Source organism: Notamacropus eugenii, chromosome 5 (assembly GCF_028372415.1).
Source record: "Notamacropus eugenii isolate mMacEug1 chromosome 5, mMacEug1.pri_v2, whole genome shotgun sequence".
In the NCBI taxonomy this organism is placed as follows: domain Eukaryota; kingdom Metazoa; phylum Chordata; class Mammalia; order Diprotodontia; family Macropodidae; genus Notamacropus; species Notamacropus eugenii.
This window is the reverse complement of record NC_092876.1, coordinates 70,481,747-70,502,377: the sequence shown is the minus strand read 5'-3', so window position 1 is coordinate 70,502,377 and position 20,631 is coordinate 70,481,747. Positions and strand designations below refer to the sequence as shown.

Here is a 20,631-nt window from a genome sequence, read left to right as displayed (position 1 = left end):
GTTCCTCCTCCCCAACAGCTATGGCCTCTAATGGTATACAGAATCATGGTAGAATTCAAAGGAAGCGGCCATCTAGTCCAGCCCCATCATTTCACAGATAAAGAAACCGTGGCCCAGAAACGTTAGATGTCTTGTGTAAGGTCATAAGCAGTAATCAGCAGAGATGGAATTTGAACCCAGGCCTTCTGACTCTAAATTCAGTATACTTTCCACTGTCCCATACTCTCTCTTAGAAAGCTCCTGCTTCCCTGAAGGGCAGGAAGACCTAAGCCACAGAGAAATGAGAGAAAGAACCTGCCATAGTGATTCTCTCCTTGGAGACACTCTGGACACCCTGCCCCACTGCCTGGCCCTCAAGAGGATAGATCCTTCTGGTTCAAAAGAGGATGTCCCAAGTCAGGAAGGGTATAATCCTAGACCATGCCCATTCCCAAGGTTTAGCTGGCTCAGGATTGGTCCATTCCAATCAGTTAGAGACCTCAATATACAAACAAGGTTATCCTCCCAATCCCATAGGCCATTTCCCCAATTCCTCACTTACATTGCTCCATGGAATTCTCAGGACCTCAAATTTCCCCAAGACTACCCCCATGGGGGACACTCCCAGCTTTCCCCACAGTATCATCTTTAGGTCTCTTGTGACCACAATTTCTTGTGACCCATAGCCCTACATATGTATAGGCTACTCTGTGTGAAGCTAATGAGATTATAAATTCCTTAAGGGCAGAGTGTTTGTCTCATGTCAGTCTTAAATCCCCAATACCCATTATCCAGCAGGTGGTTAAAAAAAAGATGACAGGATTGAAGTGAATTAAGTGGTCCATGTCAGAATCAAACCCCAACCTCCTCTTCCTGGATGGGCACCATGCTATAACCCCTAAGCCACCCAACTTGGCTGATGACCTCACACCAATGCCTTGCACAAGACGTAGCCTGCAGCACTGTCCTGCCACCTTGAACTCACTGTCCGACTCTGGCTTGGAAAGAGGTCACTGTGGTCAGGGAGTGAGATGGAGGTAAAATGAGTTTCAGTTTACCTTCTTAGGAGGGAGAAAGGGGAAGGAATAGGGAAGACAAGATTTATATGGGAATTAGAAGAATCAGGGTAAGGAGATGTACGTTTCTGGTGTCAGAAGGGCATGGGAGAGAATTGGGACTACTCAGATTGGAGAAGACAAGACTGAGAGGAGACAGGTAAGCCTCTAAAGGATGGTTTGGAGGAGCAGGTCTGTTTTCTAGTTCCCAAAATAAGTCCATCATGAAAAAGGGCTTCCCTCACAGGAAAAAAAAAGGAGGAAAGTTAGAAGAAACAATTTCTCAGTCATGAGGAGACACTAGAGGTCAGGGGGAAAGTTGGAGAATCTCCTCCAATCTCCTGCCTGCCTACCCTGAGTCAAATACCTCCCCAGAGATAGGCAAGGTAGTAGATGGCATCTGAATGGCTCATCCCACAAAGGGTTATACACACTCAGAATTCCAGAGTTAGAACTGGGAGGGAACTCAGAGACTGTTTCTAACTTCTTAACCAACACCTGATCTATATCTCTGACAAAGGAGCCATCTAGCTTTTCCTTGAATACTCCCAAAAGCAAAGGAAACTCACTATCTTCAAAGGCAGTGATTCCACTACGGAATAATCAATGTGAGAAAAGTCTTTCCTATATTGAGCAGTTTGTAGCCAAAGGAAATCTATTTATTTCATTCTCTGATTTTGTCCTGCCCTCTCCCATCTCTGTGCCTTTGTCCTAGGTACTTCATGCCTAGTATACGTTCTTTACATCTCTGCCTGTTGGAATTCTTCTTACTTTAAAGGCCCAGCCCAGAAGCTACCTCTCCTCCCCCCAGCAAGAAGCCATTCTGGTAAATATTTAACAATCAGGTCTCCAAAGAAACAAACGTACCCAGGACATGCTTTTAAATTTAATCAGTATTATTAACATTTTCTCCATCACTTTCTTAAGCCTAGAAGATAATCAACAAAACAATAAATAAGCCCTAATTTGTAGCATTTGCCAATTTCTGAGATACGTGTTCACACTGAGAATTTAACCATCAGCTCTTGAAAGCCAGTTGGAGCTGACTCCAGCACACTTTCTTTTCTGAATTCTATCTACACTTGACATGCTCTTAAGTATTAGAGCTATATGTGGTTAGCTCCTTGAGGGCATGGATCACATCTGTTTTCATCATCATATCTTTGGTGTTAAGCAAAGAGACCTATACTTACTAGGTGCTTAATAAATGTTTACAGAGTTGAGAAAGAGAGACACAAGACAGAGGGACATAGGATCATAGACTTAGGGCTACAAGGGACCTCAGAGACCATTCAGTCCCATCCTCTCATTTTACAGATGAGAAAACTGAGGCCCGGAGAAGGGAGGGATCTTGCCCAAGGTTACCTGAGTCTTAAGTAACAGAGATGGGATTTCAACCCAGGTCTTCCAAATATAAAACCAGTGCTCACATAAAGCCATAAAGGGATATAAAGACACAAAGGTAGACAAAGACACGTAGAGAAATGAGGAAGGCAACAGAAACTGAGACAAGGGGACCAAGAGGACAAAAGAGACTCAAAAAAAGGACACAAAGAAGCAAGGAAGAGGACAGAGAGAGAAAGGATATAAAGATAGAGGAAAGAAATGAGAGAGACCAAAACTAGAGGAAGAGAGAGACAGAAAGGGGGAGAAAATGAGAGAGACAAGGAGAGAGAAAGGGGGGAAAGCAGGGAGAGAGAAAGAGAGAGGAGGAGAGAGAAAGAGACAAGGGGAGGGGGAAGAGAAAAACAGAAAGGGGTGAGAGGGAGAGAAAAGGAAAAAAGATGGGAAGAAAGAGGGGGGAAGGGAAGGAGGAGGAGAAAGAGACAGACAAGGACGCAAAAGCGGGACTGAAGACAGAGGCAGAACTCTAAGCTTGCGCCCACTCTTCCCACTGACACCGTGTGTATTTGTGGGAGAGTGTGTCCCAAGTTTGTGGGAGGAATGTCTTGTAGGTACTCTTTTTACTCTAAGTAAATCAACTTGCTCAGAACTTAGGGGAAAAAAAAGACAGAAAGACAGGGACAGGGAAAGCAATAGAAACGGTAACAGGAAGGGAGACAAAGTCAGATCTGCAAAGAGCCAGAGGGAGGTGGGAGAAGCAGTATGACTGGAGGCGAGGAGACAGAGAAGGGCGAATAAATGGAGACTGGCTGGTCCAAGAAAGAGTGGAGACACTGGGGACACAGACAGCTGGGCCAGGCCAGGTTACTTACGGATAATAAGAGTAGGAATAGTAGTCTCTCCTGGGCAGCGTGCAAACAGAGAAGAGAAGTCATGTAAATGGTGAGGATGGGGAGAAGGGGCCCACGTGGGCCCCCCGAGGGAGGGGAAGACATGGGAGCAGAGGACCCAGCTAGGGGAAAGAGGCATCAAGGCAGGAGGTGGTGCTTAAGTGTGCTGTCTCTGTCTCTCCTCTCAAGAAAAGCACACTGACCCTTCTCACACTTTTTGACAGAGCAGTACACTCAGCCCCACAAAAACACTCCCCCCAAAGTCTTACATATCCACATTCACATGTTCATAGCCATAGAAATACCCACAACAACACCCATACATTCTACATGCCCCTGCATACATGTTCTCATATCCATTCAGGTATACAAAATTCTACACACTTTCATTAACAAACACTTACATGTGCCCAAAATACACACTCAGAAGTCTATGCTGTTGCACAATCACACAAGCAATAACTGGTCTCCCAATAGTTTGATGAAGGCAGGGCTGGGGGAATCTCCAAATGTAGCCCATACACACAACCCAACAGGACAATTCTAGGTCGGCTACCCATTCCAGCAGCTCAGCTCAAGGGTCTCAAATTTAAGCTCTCTCACCTCAATCCAGATACTTGAACTGCCCACCTCTGCAGCCAGCACAGCTGGCTCCCTTCAGACCCCCCAGCCTCAATGTAAGGCAACTGACCTAAGAGAATCATCAGATGTTGGAGTTGGGAAGGATCTGGTCCAACCATTGTCCAGTGACTAAGTTCCTTCCATGTTATAGTGTCTGTAGCTATTCTAAAGCACTTTAATGTCCATTCTCCCACTGTAGCTTATAATAACTCATGAATCAGGATGGAGCTGGGGTTGGGGATAGAGAGGAAGTATGAAGCAATGGAAAGAGTGCTGAACTTGGAGTCCTAAGACCAAAGTTCAAATCTTCCACTTACTACCTGTGTGACCTTGAACAAGTCACTCAACCTCCTGGGCCTCAGTTTCTCCATCTGTAAAATAAGTGGATTGAACGAGAAGGTCTTTGAGGTCCTTTCCAGCTCTAGATGTCAGCCTGGACCTCAATCCATTTCTCAGGGATGGATCCTTGAAAGGACCCATCCTGACTCATTGGTGGGCTGGTTGAGTGGTGATCAATGAATCAATGTCCATCTATCAATAGGAAGCACTCCAATGGAGTGCTCTGACCTTGGACTTAGATAAAGACACAGGATGATAATCACATTGGTGAATGACAAAAACTGCGGTGTGGGGGTGGGTAGAAGGGGGGTAACTAACATTTTGGATGACACAAATTGAATGTAAAATGGAATGATGAATCAAGACAGACTGGAATAGTGAGCCAAATTAAATAAGAGGATATTCAATGGAAGCAAATGTTAGGTCCTGCCCTCGGGTTAAAAAAAATCAATTGAACAAGTAAAGATAGGGGAGGGATAGCTAGACAATAGCTCCTACTGAGAGGTTAAGGAGGAGATGGAGAGAGAAAGAGAGATGGGGGGGGAGAGAGAGAGAGAGAGAGAGAGGAAAGGAGAGGGAGAGGAGAGAGATGGAGAGAGATAGAGAGAGAGGAGAAAGAGAGACAGAGAAGAGAGAGAGAAGCCAAAAAAGCTAATATTATCATAAATCATAGATTAAGATCTGGAAGGGGCCTGTAGAGACCATTAGGTCTAACCCTTTCATGTTACAAATGGGAAAACTGAGGCACAGCAATTATGAGACTTGCTCAAGGTCACAGCTAGCAAATGTCAGAGGCACGACTCACACCCAGGTCTTCTTAACCACAAGTCCACTGCCTCTTTCATTACATCACTCTGCCCAAGGTCACACAGCCAATTTGTGTCTGAGAGAGCGCCTGAACTCAGGTCTTCCTAATTCCAAGTGCTCTAACCATCATGTCATGCTGCCTCCCCACTTCTTCAAGCAGTGCCTTTCCTGGCACTGATAAAAACCAAAACTCTAAAATTCAGTAGATCACCTTCATCAGTTACTATGGTCAGGGAACTGATTCATCTATGGCCAGTTTAGAGTCTTGTTGAACCCAGCGAGGCTGGTCTTCAGACAACAGACATCCAGTCTATCATCAAGCAGATTCCTCTCTAAACCATTCTAATTTGGTTTGACATGCCCGAAACTCTCATAGTAGAGTCTCCCAGGGTCTAGGACCACCCTATGCTACAATGAGGCATCAAAACTGGACTTCAGTGAGAGGATGCAAGCTGCATCAGGTTACATCAATAGGAGCAGCAAGAGGGAGTCAACAGCCTCACTGTATGCTGTCCTGGTTCAGTCATATTTGAGTATGCTTTCCTGGGTATCCTATTTTAGAAAGGTTGTTAACAAGTAGGAGGATAAGGAAAGTGGAGACTGTACTGCCCCCCGGAATAAGATGGAGAAACTGGGGATGTGTCTCTTGGGGAAGAGAAGGTGTAGGTGGGATATGATCACCATCTTCAAATACCTGAAGGGTTGTCACCTGGGAGTGAGACTGAACTTGTTTTGCTAGACCAGGGGTGAGGAACCTGAGGCCTTGAGGCCACAGGTGGCCTTCTGGGTCCTTGGGTGTGGCCTTTTGACTGAATCCAAGTTTTACAGAACAAATCCTTTTATTAAGGGGATTTATTCAATATAGTTTGGATTTAGTCAAGGGGCTGCACTTGAAGACCTAGAGGGCCACGTGTAGCCTCAAGGCCACAGGATCCCCCTCCTTGAGAACTGTAAGAGTGGATCTCTAAGAGGGTCATTGGTAAAGGTTTTCAGGGAAGCTGAGTTAGTTCGCCGGACAGCCATTGAGGAAAGGTAGTGAGTTAAACTTCACGGAAGGTTTTTCAATGCAGATTGGATAACCACTTGTTGGAGACACTGTAGGTAGACTCCTATTTCAGAAAGAGCCCACACTAGCTGAGCTCTGGGGTCCCTTCTGGGTTAAAGATACTGAGCCTCTAAGGAGATAACGTCAGCCCAAGGTTCCAACAAACCAGGCAGTCACCATGTGACCATATGTTAGAGGGCACCCAAAGTGATACCTCTAAGAGGAAAGTTTCCCAGCGTGCAAAGAAAATTCTAAGATCTCCCCTGGGAGTAGTCATAGTCCATGCCCAACACTACAATCTGGGCCAGAGGAGCCAAAGATGGGCCCTAGAAAGGAAATCCTCCTCCCCTTCCCTCCCCATCAGAAAGTACCCCCTGCCCAGCACAATGTTCAGAAACAAGAAAGGTAACTCTATGCATGTGCCGCCTTTATCTGCATTCTCCTTTTTCACTCTGATATCTTGCAGGGTCACCCACCTACTGGCCCAGTTTTCCCATCTTGTTCTGGAGACTCTATAAACTCAGCTGACCTGGGATAGGTGAGATAGGATTTACATGGGAGGGAGGAGGGAGAAGAGAAGGGAAGGTGTGGTGCTCTGGAGAATGGAGAAGTAAGGGACACTGAATGGTCCTGGCCCCATGGTATTTACCTAGACCCAGATCCCAGCATGCCTAGTTTCTTGAAAAGTCAAAGGGAACTCTTCTTCCTAATCCTCCACCTCCATTCAGTGTCCTTACTTCCCCATCCCCCAGAGCACCACACCCTCCCTTCTCTTCTCCCTCCTCCCTCTCTCGTATATCCTATCTCACCTATCCCCAGGTCAGCTGAGTTTATAGTCTCAGCCCCAATTCCAAAGGGTGTCAGTTGACCTTCTCAATCCTCACCTGACAACAGAGCCCAAAGGACCTTCAGATCCCACCATTCTCTTCTGCCCTTCTCATGACACTCCAAGAATCTGTTCCTGAGGCTCCAGCCTTAAAAATACTAATCTTGTACATTTGCATAAGTTTTTTGCCTTTCCTCTTGGCTTGGCAACTCCAATCTCAGCCCCTTTCCAAATCAATCTCCCCATCCATTCACATGGGCCCTGGAAGCCTACCACATGACCATCTCCATTCTCCCTAGGACATGGGGTCACTCAGTCTTATAGTGAAGAGGCAATGGCTGGTGACCCCATGAGGTTAAGTCATTGACTCGAGGACACATAGCAAGGCCAGCTTCCCCATGCATTTGAATGGAGCAGGGCCTTGGAAACTGTGGTTAGGAAGAAAAAGTTTTAGGAGTCTACTTTTAGAAGTGTAAGAGGCATCTGAAGGTTGAGTCACTTTCCTTAGGGGTCCCCTGCCTCCCCTGGCCTCCTTCCTCCAACTTAGATCCATGATTTTCCCCTCCAAAGAGCTAAACATGCCCCTGTGCCTGAGCTTTATGTCAATCCATACCTCATTTGCTTCTTCTCAGTTTCCCACAGAGCTCTCTCCCCTTACAGGTCTGCTCTCTCAGAGACCCCTCATAATCTAGGATAACCTGAGAGAGTGGGGATGAGGATAGGGGGAGAGCAGAGACCTACACACAGGAAAGATACAATAGAAGAGTCTCTGAAGGAGCCACAGGGTAGGCCTCGGAGATATCCCAGGAGGAAGAGCCATGGGTCAGTAATGGGGGGAGGGGGTAAGGTTTGCTATGTGGAGAACCTTAGGCAGGATCCAGGGGTCATTGGCTTTAGAGAAAGAAATGTTCATAAAGTGGTCTCTATGTCTAATGGTCATTTTGTCTAAGCTCTCATTTTGAAGTAAAGGGAATTCCTAGAGGTGGGGAAATGGATCATCTTCTCCTTGAGCAAGCCTCCAGCATTCCAGGCCCCTACCCTGAAGGATGACTCTCAGGACCCTGTCCCCATCATTGCTCCTTGTCCCTTCTCCACCAGGTTCTTCCAATTGCCCCATCCCCCTTTATTCCTGAACTCAAAGGGGCAGGAATCAGGGTCAACCCATCTGGTTCCCTCTTGACTGCATCATCAGCTACAACACAAGTAAGGCCAGTTAGGGGAGGGTAACTTCCCAGCCCTGGTCCCACTCCCATCTTGCTTATCTGCTCCAGAACAGCAAGGAAGAGACAAGAGCCAGTGGGTGGATGTGGGCCCAACCTAGAGGCCTGGAGCCAGGAAGTGGTTCTGAGCCAGCTAGGAGCAGGGCTGGAAGGTTTCCAGTACCATCTCTTCTTCCATCTCTTTGTGTGACCTTGGACAAATCATTCCCCCTCCCCAGGCCTGAGTTTTTTCCTCTGTGAAATAAGGAGATTGGTCTAGATCGCTTCTTCCTAACACTAACATTCTGTTGTCTGAAATCCCTTCCAGATCAAACATTCTGTGTTTTCAGGATCTGTGAAGTTCTGACATTCTGTATTCTAAGGCACATTCCTGCTCTAACATTCCATGACTTAATGTCCCCTTCAGCCCTGACATTCTATGCTTCCACAAGTCTGAGATTCTATTCCATTCGTCCATACACTGAATATCATTTCCTAAATTATGTTTCCTAGAGTCTGCAATTTGGCTCCAGCTCCTTTTGAATACTATAAAGAGTGCAAAGAACTCAGGAAATATTCTTAATGCAAAAGCCAGTCCAACCACTTCGGAAGGAGTTGAGGGAGGAAGGGAGGAGTGATCTCCTTCTACAATACTGAAAGACTCACTCCTAAAATTTTAATCTATCCCCCGGAGAACAAGGCTGGTGCTGAGCTGAGCAAAGATGGCCAAACTGCTGTGGAACAGGTAACACAGAAAGCTGAATTCTAAGTCCCCTGTCCAGAGGACATGGCCTGAGAAAGGATCACTGCGTTTTTGAAATGCCCAACCCCACGAGCTGGGACAGAAACAATAGAATGCCTTGAACAGCTCCTTTGTAAATAGTGTTTCACCCTCTAAAATGTTTGTCCATTGATCCATTACTGCAGTTGACCTTCATAACATGACCTTCTGAGGAGAGGTGGGGCAGGGCTGGCTTGTCTCATTTCCCAAAAATGGACTGAAGCCCAGAGAGGGTTATGACTTGCCTGAGATCACATAGTGAGTTAAAGGTGGAGCCTAATTAGAAGCTGGATCTCCTAACCCCTAGCCTGGTGCTCTCTCCCATCACCACTGCCTTCTTGTGGAACAGGGTCTAGTTTGGGTCTGCTTGACCCCAGGGGTCAGGAGTGGGAGAAGCAATCAGAGGAAGTTACAGGGATGGATTCCAGATCAATATAGATCAAGGATTGCCAACCCCTAGAGTTTCCCTGGTAGCAGGATGCTAAGGCCTTCAAGCAGTGGTTGGATGACCAGCTGTTGGGGACACTGTAGAGGAGATTCCTGCCTTGGGCAGCAGTCAGCCTACGTGCTTTCTGAGGTCCTTTTCAGCTCTGAGATTCTGAGGGACTGCCAAAAGAAGGAATGGGTGGGATGATGACTGAAGAATTTTCAAAGTCATTCCCTATCCCCCACGCCTACCACTGACATTCCTCAGTCCTTAGACTCTCTTTGGTACGTCTGGCCAGATCAGACATCTGAGAGGCCCATGGAGAGGGCAGCAATGCATAACCTCATTCCATGCCACACCTGGGCTCAAGGCCTAAATGTGCCCTGACTTGCTCAGCATCTCCGAATACAGTCCTTCATTGCCCCACCTATGGGCACCGAACTTGACCTCTTTGCCTCCATCTATCCCTCCCTAATAGTCTAGGGGAAGGTGGGGAAATGAGGAGGGACAGCAGGAAAAGGGGTCATCCTGCCATGCTCTCTGTGAAGCCACCTTCCAGATGCTAATTCAGGCACACTGAGTGGGCACCTTGCCATAGCTCTTGGGATAGTGGCATCTACTGGCATGGGCTGGCAGGCCTACAGGCACAGTGCCTGTTCTTTTCATGGCTGATGAGTTTACAGACACACTCTCCAACTTCAAGCTGGCACCAGGCTCGTTCCCCACTGATCTGACACTGACATGGGGACACTCGTCCTTAGAGCTGGGAATGCTCCTGCTGCGAAGAATTAAAGTGGTCAGTCAAGGCTTACTAATCACAGAACCCAAGCCTGTCCCCCACCCCCCTCATCGATATTGTCCAGAAGAGAAATAGGCTTCCTTGAGAGACATCAGGGTTTAGCTGTAGCTGATGAAGGATAAAAGAAAATGAGCCTGTTACCCCATGGGGAGAAAGTGGGGACACGCTCTTGTCAACAGAGGAAAGGCAGGAAATGCTAGGATTACCTACAGAAGGAAGGTGAGAAATAATGGGTTTGACCATAAAGGGAAGATGAAGGACACTGGATTTATCTGTGGAGGGAGGTCAAGGGCAATTGGTGGGAGACTTTTTTTTCATTCAATCAATCAATAAATATTTATTAAGCACCTACTATGTGCCAGGCATGTACTATGCACTGGACATGGGATCTCTCCATGGGGAGAGGCAAGGACCTTTGGTTTTGTTCATAAGGAAAGGCAGGGGACACGAGGAATTCTAGGTTTGCCCAGTGAGGAAAAGCATAGGGCAATGGGAGCTCTGGTCTTATCCATGGGAAAAGATGGGCACTGGGTTTGTCCATGGGGAGAGGCAGTGAACCTTGGATTTGTCCATAGGGAAAACAGGGGGACATTGCGCTTGTCCATGAAGAGAGGTGAGAGACACTGGTCTAATCACAGGGAGAAGGGGTCCCTGAATTTTCCCATGGAAACTCAAGAGGGCTCCCTCCCTCCCACCCTCCCTTCCCAACTCACCCTTTGCGGATGATGATAATGATGGCCCCCAAGAGTATGATGAGGACCACAAGGCCCCCAGCGCAGACGCCTAGAATCAAGCCCATCTCTTCTGAGTGCTGGGATACCTCTAGAGGCCGCTTACTTTCTTTGCAGGCAGCTGAGGAGACAGGAAAGCCAGGGCAAGAAATCAGAGGGGAGCCCTAAGACCACCCTCCAGAATCACAGATGACAATGCAACTCTCATGCAAACTGGTATGAATGCAAACAGAAACACCCACAGTCACCTGCACACTCTCACAGGCTTCCTATTGCCTTCAAATCCAAAAGCCTGAACTTGGCATTTGAGACCCTCCCTTAATCTAGCCCCAATTATTTATCCAACCTTATGCTTCTTTCCTCTGGACCAAGAATAAAAGTAACTCCATTTATCTAAGCCCAGTTTGCAAAACACTTTCTTTAGAGCAGCCCTGTGACATAGGTAAGCAAAGCAACCACTATTATCCCCATTTTCCAGACTGAATCCAATAAACCTCTTCTAAGCACCTAATGTGCAATGAATAGAGCCAACTAGGTGATGCCCCTGGAATCCGGAAGACAACTCTTCCTGAGTTCAAATCTGACCACAGGCACTTCCTAGCTGTGTGACCCTGGGCAAGTCATTTTACCCTTTTTTGCCTCAGTTTCCTCATCTGTAAAATGAACTGGATAAGGAAATGGCAAATCACTCCAAGCATCTTTGCCAAGAAAACCCCAAATGGGGTCAAGAAGAGTAGAACATGACTGAAATGACTGAACATGCAATGAATCTCTTGTGCTCTACACTAGACGTACAAAGATTAAAAAGAACTATCTCTGACCTCAAAAACTTGCATTCTGATGAGGGGATATAAGAAGTATCCTGATAAACAGAGCAGAGGCAGCCAAGAAGTACATTGTACAGAGTATTGGACTTGGAGGCAGGAAAACCTGAGTTCAAACTCTGCCTTAGGCACTTACTAACTTGTGAGTACAAGCAAGTAATTTAACTTCTCTGACACAGAGGAAGTGCTTAATACAGCAACATCTCCTGAAGCAGGACAGCTTTGAAAGTATTATATTAAATTTATTATATACTTTTTTAAAGCAAACTCTACCTAACAGGTTCATATATCATTCTAATTTTCTGTTCTGTGTGGTATATGAACATGTCTTGGGCAGGGAGCGGAGGATGAGGGTTGTTGATTAAACTCAGAGTAATTTTTTTTTAATGCTTTCCTATTGATTGATGGACCAATGTGTCCATATGCTCAGCCTTCAGAGACTTCAGGAAAAAAACATTATGTCCCCCAGTGGAGCAGAAGGATCACAACTAGACCACAAGCTACCCAAATGCAGGGACTAATTAATTTCTCTTTGGTCTCCCATTGGGTCTTATATGATGGTGATGATGATGATGGAGAAGATGTAACTGATGATGAAGATAACAGGTGACCAGAAGCCTGGGCTGGGGAAGGTGATAATCAGGGGATGAGACCTAAGCAGACCGCAGGAAAAGGTAGACTGTTTCCTGGTGTACCTTGCCATCCCACCCCAACCCTACCCTCACCTGGGAAACTCCCATGAGTTAGAATAAAGGAATTGGGACAGGCTAGAATCTATACTGTCCTTTTGTTAGACAAATCCTTTTATTAAGGGGATTTGTTCTGTGAAGTTTGGAGTCAGTTAAAGGGCTGCAACTGAGGACCGAGACGGCCATAGGTGGCCCTAAGGCTGCAGGTTCCCCACCCTGGTTTAGAACCCAGAATGTTGAGACATGAAAAGACTAAATCCACTACTTAGCAGACGTGGAGAGAAGTGACCTGCCCTATAGAATACAAAAAAAGCTAGAAGCCAAGGTAAGACTGGAACCCAGGATTCATAACTCCCAACTTAGCCACCCAAAAAGGTGCCTCTGCTTCAGCCTGATGACCCCTGACTAGCCTTGGTACAGCTGCATACTTCAGAAGAGGCTAAAAGGCTGCAGAACCAGCCTGTCCTCAGCCTCCAGTCCTACCTCCAACTCATAGCACCACCCCATTCCCTTCCTCCGTGGCCTGCCCCACCCCATCCCTCAGTTTCACCCAGTAATCAGTGGTCTTCCAGGGAATTTCTTCAGCCACCAAATAATAGTTGCCCAGCTATCCCTGGGCAGCCATCCTTCCTATCTTCCTTTGTGGAATAAAAGGCTGGCTATCTATACTCTCAGACCCACATCATGACCTCCCAGGCTGCCCTGAGCCTAAGTCCTCCTCCAGCCTCCTCCATCCTCCTCCCTCCACACCTTCCCCCAGGAGCCACCCATGTTTCCCAGTAGGAATCTGCCAGCTTTGGCCTTTCTCAGACTCTGCCCTGAGACCTGTCGCCTCCCCTCTCCCTGCCCAGAGCTAAGATATTCCTCTTCTCTCTGCACTGGACAAAAGAACAGAATGTTTCAGCCAAGCTCAGCAGCAACTTCATTAGCTCCCCAAATGTCACACCCTAGGAAAGCATCAAACCACAGCTGCCTAATTAGTCCGAACTCCATAAACAAGGGGGAGGAAGAGCAGAGAGATCCTACAGATCTTGGCTCTGACATCCCCAAAGTGTGGTAAAGGCGGGGGAGACTCCCCCTACCTCCACCTGACAGGTCAAGTATCAAGCATTTCTTAAATGCTTCCAAGTGCCAGACATTGTGCTGCTAAGTTCTGGGGATGTGAAAAATGAAGAAAAGAAACCCAGACCTTGTCCTCAAGGGGCTCAATGTGCAAATAATATGTATAGCCAAGGGTCTGAATGGATGCAAAGAGAAGCTGATATATGTGTGCACCTACCATCCCTTAATGACCCAACCCTAAACTGGCCTTTCCCCTAACAGTCATAGGGAATAAGAAGGAGAGAGGAGGACAAATGTGCCTTCCTCTCTCTGCCTTTCCTATACACCTTTTCTCCTCGAAAGCTACTGCATAAGGAGATCAGATTAGAGACTTAGGGGATTTGAGAGCTGCATGAGGCCCTGGTACCATCTACTCCAATGCTTTCATTTTACAAATAATGAAACTGAGGCCCAAAAAAGTTAAATGACTTGTCTAATGTCTCATGGCTAGTAAGTACCAGGTTCAAGACTTGAACTCCCCGGGCACCAATGTGCCCAAACAAACCACATTAACAGCCCCAGGCTGTGACCCAGACTGAGACTAATTTAACACAAATATAATGTACACATAACTCTAGCTGTGCATGACCTACTCTGCTCAAACATACCACACATACACGTGGTTCCACCTACGTGTGTGTGTTCAAACATATACGACCAGCCTCCTCCAATAGGGATGGGGATCCGTTCCCCATGCATAGCCAACCCCACCAGACATGCCTCCTGCACGACCTTTTTGTGGATGGCCCCTATACACCCCCTCCCCAAAGCAAGCTCAATAAAAAACCAGTCAGTAATTCTGTGAAGAAAGAAAAATGGGTATATTCATGAAATAGGGAGGAGAGTGTGGTTAGGTTGGTGAAAGGGAGGGGTTTAGGAGGATGAGGGGAACAGGTAGGGCCCTACCTTTGCGAGCAATCCGGATACAGTTCAGCCTGGTTTCCTGAGGAGACAAACATGAGACAGGGAAGGTCAACACCACTGAGCCTGGCATTCGGGGCCAGTCACATTCCTGAGGCCTCCCCCAGACTCACAGGACAGTGTCCACAAAGCCTGCGGCCCTCTCTTTCATAGCTGGTTTGGAGGATCAAGTCAGGGCTCAGATGCCCAAATGAGGGGCACATTCCAGAGGCATGAAACAAATTGGGCGAAACCCTAAGAGGGGATAAGATGGAGGTAGGAGGCCTTGGGGATCATAGGATCAGAGATTCAGAGCTGGGAGGAATTTTTGGGATCATTTGGTCCAATTTCCTCATTTTACAAATGGGGAAACTGAGGCCCAGAAAAGTTCAGTGACTCACCTAAGGTTGTGGCAGGTATTGAGTAGCACAGCCTGGATTTAAATCCAGGTACTGACTCCACATCTAGAACTCTTTCCACCATCCCCTCAATGCCTCTGAGTATCAAGAGAAGGTTTGGACCGTGGAGCAGCATTTGCCCAAATCTGTGGTCATTATACCCCATAGCTTGGCCCCCAGGGAAGAGAACAACTACTTCCAAGAAGAAAAGAGGAATATCTCCACCTCCTGCCTGACCCCAGCCTGCTTCTCACCCCTTTCAAGTGGCTTGTGGCCTGGAAGTAGATGAGATAGGCCTTCTTGGGTTCCAGCGGTGGGTTCCAATAGCCCCGATATGTCTGGTTGTCTCCCACAGTGAAAGGTGTGGCCTCTAGGAGGCTGCTGGCTGGCAGCTCTGCACCAAAATAATGAACCGCACCCCGGGCGAGGGCAGCATCAAAGGTCAAGGGCACCGGGAAGCAGTCCTGAGCCCCAGGCTCCCGCTTCATCCGCCGGGCACGATCCTCTTCCACTATTACCTGGTAAACACTGAACACACAAGAAACAAGACAATGAGAGACCCTCCCTCACCCCAGGGCACTGGGACAGGTACAAGCGGCCTTGCAAAGAGATCTGAGAGTACCCCCCAGATTACCTTGGCAATGTCTGGCGGCCCTGAAGGCTCACCAAAGTCCTGTACCTACCCCAAACACATACACACACAAGCAAGCACACAGACACATATAAAAACCCACAGAGGAATGATGCTCTGCAAGAGGGCTCCGAAGATCTAGCCCAACCACTCAGATTACAGAAAACTGGTCCAGAAAGTTGAAGTGAGCTGCTGAAGGGTCCACAGATAGGAAGACCAGAGGAAGGATTGCAACTCAGGTCCTGACTTGAAATCTACCTTTTCCTCTGAATCATTCTGCTTACCCAAATCTAATGCCACTGACCACCTATACTTGAGTCAAACCCAACATCCCTCTGACCAAGAATTCTGTCTCTGGCAGCCGAATCAAGGAGGAACAGTGAAGGAGGTTGCACTTGCCTGCTGCCTTTCAAAGGTGGGAGCCCTGGCTATGGAGCTGTGTAGACCAGATTTGGCCATTAATTCAAAATGAACTAGGTCCCTTACCTCTCTAGGCCTCAGTTTCCTCAGTAAAAAAAGAGATTGCCCCTCCCAGCTCTGACATTCTGTGTTCTAAGGGCTCTCAGCCCTGCCATCCTGTGTTCTAAGGTCCCTCCCAGTTCTGACATTCTGTGTTGTAAGGGCCCTCCCATTGCTGACATTCTGTGTTCCAGCTCACATACTCTGTGGTCTAAGATACACACACACACACACATACACACACACCCCATGCTCTAAAATGCTATGATTTTATATTGCCTTAGTAACCCATTATGGCTTTGTCAGCCAGGGATTTCGCTAAATATTTGTGAAGCTATTTCTGTTTCCAGCCTGTCCCACCTCTTGGCCTAGCTAGTTCCATGAAATAACAATAGCTTCCCATCCTGTAGCACTTAGGAGCTGCACCCCTCCTCAGAAGTAAATAATGCATATTGAAATTAATATCCTTGCAGGAAGACACCAAGATTCAGCAAGGGACGTTAACTTGCCCAAGGGTCACCTAGCTTGTCAATAATAGGGCATGGACCTAACTCTGGAGAGCCATGGTTTTAGGGGCAACAGGGTGGAGTAGACAGAGAGATGGGTTTGGAGTCAGGAAAAACTGTATTTTAACTCTGTTTCTGATACTATGTGCTTTGGGCCATACATTTAACCTCTCTGAGCCTCAGTCTACTGATCTCTAAAATAGGGGCAATAATAATTCCAACAGTATCTACTTTGTGGTTTGTAGTGAGGCTCAAATGAGACAATGGAATCAAAGATTTAGATCTGGGAGGGATCTTAGAGGTCATCAAGTCCAACAGACAAGGAAACTGAGGGTAGAGTGGTTAAGTAACTTGGCCAGTGTCACCGAGCCAGTAAGTGTCCAAGATGGGACTGAAAATCCCATCATCCTGCTCCCAAGTCCACTGCCCACTGCAGATCAATATTTATGTAACTAGAGATTGGTAATACAGGTAAAGCACTTAAGGTGTAACCAAAATGTCAGCTGATAGCCTTCTGAGATTTGATGACGAAGTCGCTGTTTTCCCTCCATTGTTTTTATTAATTTATGATTTTAATCCTGTCCCATGCGTTTTCATCTTGCCAGACAATACCTCATATTAGCATTATCTTCCACCCCAGACACCCCCAATGCTCTTGGTCATTATATTATCTTCCCTATACCCTTTGTTCATGGCCATATATCTCCCTTTGGGGACAGGGACCAGTCCGGCACATGGACCTCTGAGGTGGAAGGGTGGGGGAAGCTGGAGACTATGATGTGGTTTTTTACTCCCAATGCCATCTCAAAGCCATAAATTCAGTCTTTTTTGTGGCGGCAGCCTATGAGCACCGACTTTCTGACCACTTCTCCTGGTTGGTCTCTCAGAGCTCATTATCCCACAAGCATGGCTAGGAAGCAGGAGGGAGAGAAAAGAAACACATGGATCTTGGATCATAAGACCATGGATTTAGAGTTAGAAGGGACCTTAGAAGCAATTGAGTTCAATCCCCTCATTTTATAGATGAGGAAACTGAGGCAGACAGAGGTTAAGTGACTTGCCCAGAATTACACAGCTAGTAAGTATCTCAGGCAGATTTGGAACTCAGATCTCTCTGACTCCAAGTCCCCTCCTCCTAGGGGAGGAATAGGAAGAAGAAAAAAGTGCGTAGGAACAGGAACATGCTGTCTTAACAAATGAGGTGGCACTTGCAAAGCAAATTACCTACTGTAAAAGTCTCTATAAATGCTTGTTCTTACTATCCCACTCAGCTGATGTCATCAAACCTCAGGAAGGCAGTTAAAAGGACCAGCCCCTCCTCAATTAATCCCATTACTTCTGGGGAAGTGAAGGGGCCTCCAGACCCAGGACAGTACCAGAGCCAGAGCCCACTATCTCTGGGCACCATCTCTGTTAAAGCCTCTCTCAGTCCCATCCCAGGCCCCTCCTCGGCAGAGTTGGCAGTGCCCTCAATCTGATTGCTTAGCTGGTCATGACTATTTTCTCTGGCCCCCATCTGAGAACTTGGAAGGCAGGGTGAAGGGAAGGATGAGTCACACAGTCCCTCTGGAGGAGATGGCCCCAGACAGAGACAGCCTCCCTCTGCCCAGAAAAAAGAAACTGTGAAGTAATGACCCTTCCACGAATTACTAATGTGAGTCCCATATATATAGTTTATGTATAGATACCTGCATTCTAAGGTGCTGTAAACACTAGGAGCTTTCTGGGGAACGTTCCCTGGGTGGGGGATATGACCTGTGAAAATCTAAAGCGAAGGACTCGGATGGAACCAGCGGGGAGAATAGGACACACATCAAATAGCTTAACTGGATACCATCGGTGACAATCTGGTCCAGCCTTGCAAGTGGGGAGTGGAATCAGCCAAACTGGCCTTCCCTTCTCCTCACAAACAACCCTCCCATCTGGCTGTCCCTCATGCCTGGAAGGCCTTCCCTTCCCACCTCCACTTCAGAAAGGACCTCTCTTTCTTTAAGACACAGCTCAAGCACCATCTTCTGAAGAAAGATTTTCCTCATTTTCCCCAATGGCTAGGACCCTCTTTGCAAATAACTATTGTGTGTGTGCATGTTTGTCTATGTATGTACGTATGAACATACACAACTATTGTGTGTGCATGTTTGTCTATGTATGTACATAATATGTATGCATATATGTATATGTGTATATATGTATGTGTGTATAAATATATATATATATTTGTGTGTGTGTAGAAATGCTCAGAGAAAGGAAGGGACTAGTCCAAGGTCATGTGTCACAGGCAGGATCAGAACTCAGGTCATTCTGGTTCCAAGATCTCTCAATGAAAATTGTCCAAAAGTGGAAGGGGCCATGTTGGGGATTGGAGGAGCTCCCCCTCCCTGAAGATCTTCAAGCAGGGGTTGGCAGACCACTTGTCATATATGTTATAGAGAGGATTCCTTTCAGGAAAGAATTGGACCAGATGACTCCTGATCATCCTCCCCCTCCAACTCCTGAATTCTGTGCTTCTGAGGGTCCTGTCAATGGAAGTCTAAGTGGAGGCTAGATGTTGATTTCTCAGGGAAATCATGGAGGGGATTAGAGTCGATGCCCTCGAAGCCCCCTTCCAACCCTGAGATTCCATGAAATTGAGAGAAGATGTTGTTAGGGAAGTCAGATCAAGGTCATGATGAGCCTCAAGGCAACGTGAGGCCAGAGCCAGAGGTTGGTAAGAGGGGAACAGAAAGCTGGGCTGGCCTCCAGGGTCAGATTAAGGACATCTCAGGCTAGGATTTCCCTGCTCTATGGCCAGGTCATTCGAGGAAATTCATGCTCTTTTGCCCTAATTTGTAAAACTTTAAGGACATGAGCCTTCCAATGTGGGTCCTCTCCCCACCCTACTATTACAGACCAAAATCCCTCTATAACTCAGTGCTCAGGCTTTGAGAGTGGCAGGGACTGAAAAATTAGCGCCCTGCATAATGAGCCTCTCTGAACACAGCTGGGCTAGTTCTGAACCAGGCCTGTTCTTGAACCCTTTCTGGCTTAGTAGGCCTGCTATATCTTGCATGCCGATTACTTGCAAAGCCTTTGGGAATTCCTGGTCAGTTTCACACCATGACAACGATAGAGGATTGTTATTTCACTTTGTGGAAGTAAGGTCCTTTGAGGAAATTATTGTCATCATTATAGATATTAACTCATAGTAAAAACAATTTTAGCAAGCATTCATATAATATTTTAAGACTTGCAAAGCACTTTATGTATGTTATTTCACTTGATTCTAACAACAACCCTGGAAAGTAGGTGCTATTACTATTCCCATTTTGCACATGAAGAAGACAAGTCGAAGAGAAGTGATCTGACTTGTCCATGTCATACAGCTACTATGTGTCTGAGGCAGGACCCAAACTCAGGTCTTCCTGACTCCAAGGGTGGGAAGTTAGACTTACTGAGCTGTCCCAAAATGGAGACCAGTCACTTCCACAAGAGGAAAACTTAGAACACCAGAGGAGAAAAGCAATGTAGTAGGAGAGGCTCAGGGCAGGGTGGGAGAACTTCTATGCAGATTAACCACATAACCAGTTCATTATCCCTTCTGCATCAGAGCAGGCTGTGCAAAAGAGGGTCAGTCCTACTGCAGTCAGTCCTTGCCAGGGAAGGCTTTGAGATTCTCTCCCTCTCTTGCCCTGTGACTGGAAAAACCCACCCAAAGAGAGGCTCTCCTACATCCCTGTCTCCATGGTAACAAGCCAGACACCACTTGCTACCATCTTCTGGGGCAATAGGGAGAGTGGGGAATAGGCGTTGCCCCCCAGAGTAGTACCAGTGCTGTCATCACTAGGATAAATAATGATATTATTATGGAACAGCCCTCTTAACAACAACCAAAGCACCCCCACAAACCCAACTCTTTCTCATGAATTGGGGGCAGGTAAAGAGAAGACTCTTCCTTACTGATCACAAATAAGGCAGCTACCTGGGGTCCTTCCCCAGGTTTGGGTGGTTCTCCATCCCATGACCATATAACCATTGCAGACACAATTCCAACACACAACCCCTAACCTCCTACCTCCTTACACACTTTAGCAAACCCCACCCCTTCGATTCCCATAGGTTAGGGAAGAGGAGCTAGAGGGGGCCCACCCTGTTTCTATAGTGGCAAAGAAAGACATAGAGAAAAGCAAGTTCTCCCAAAGTGTACAATATCCAGTGACTGGTGTGTCTACACTGACTGGTGCCCCTCAGTGAGCAGTGTTCTCCATATCTGGCATGCAGAGTAACTAGCACCCCACCAGCCA

At 46.9% G+C, this 20,631-nt stretch overlaps 1 protein-coding gene across 2 annotated transcripts in view; it reads right to left on the bottom strand.

Annotated features, from left to right (window-relative positions):
• PTPRU (protein tyrosine phosphatase receptor type U) overlaps positions 1 to 20,631 on the bottom strand; it is a 104,384-nt gene that overhangs the window by 30,092 nt on the left and 53,661 nt on the right. For both annotated transcript variants that reach the window (XM_072609626.1, XM_072609625.1), the window contains exons 12-14: positions 15,010 to 15,283; positions 14,364 to 14,400; positions 10,826 to 10,964 (exon numbers count right to left, since the gene is read on the bottom strand). In XM_072609626.1, coding sequence (XP_072465727.1) covers positions 10,826 to 10,964; positions 14,364 to 14,400; positions 15,010 to 15,283 — 450 coding nt within the window. The remainder of the gene's footprint in view (positions 1 to 10,825; positions 10,965 to 14,363; positions 14,401 to 15,009; positions 15,284 to 20,631) is intronic.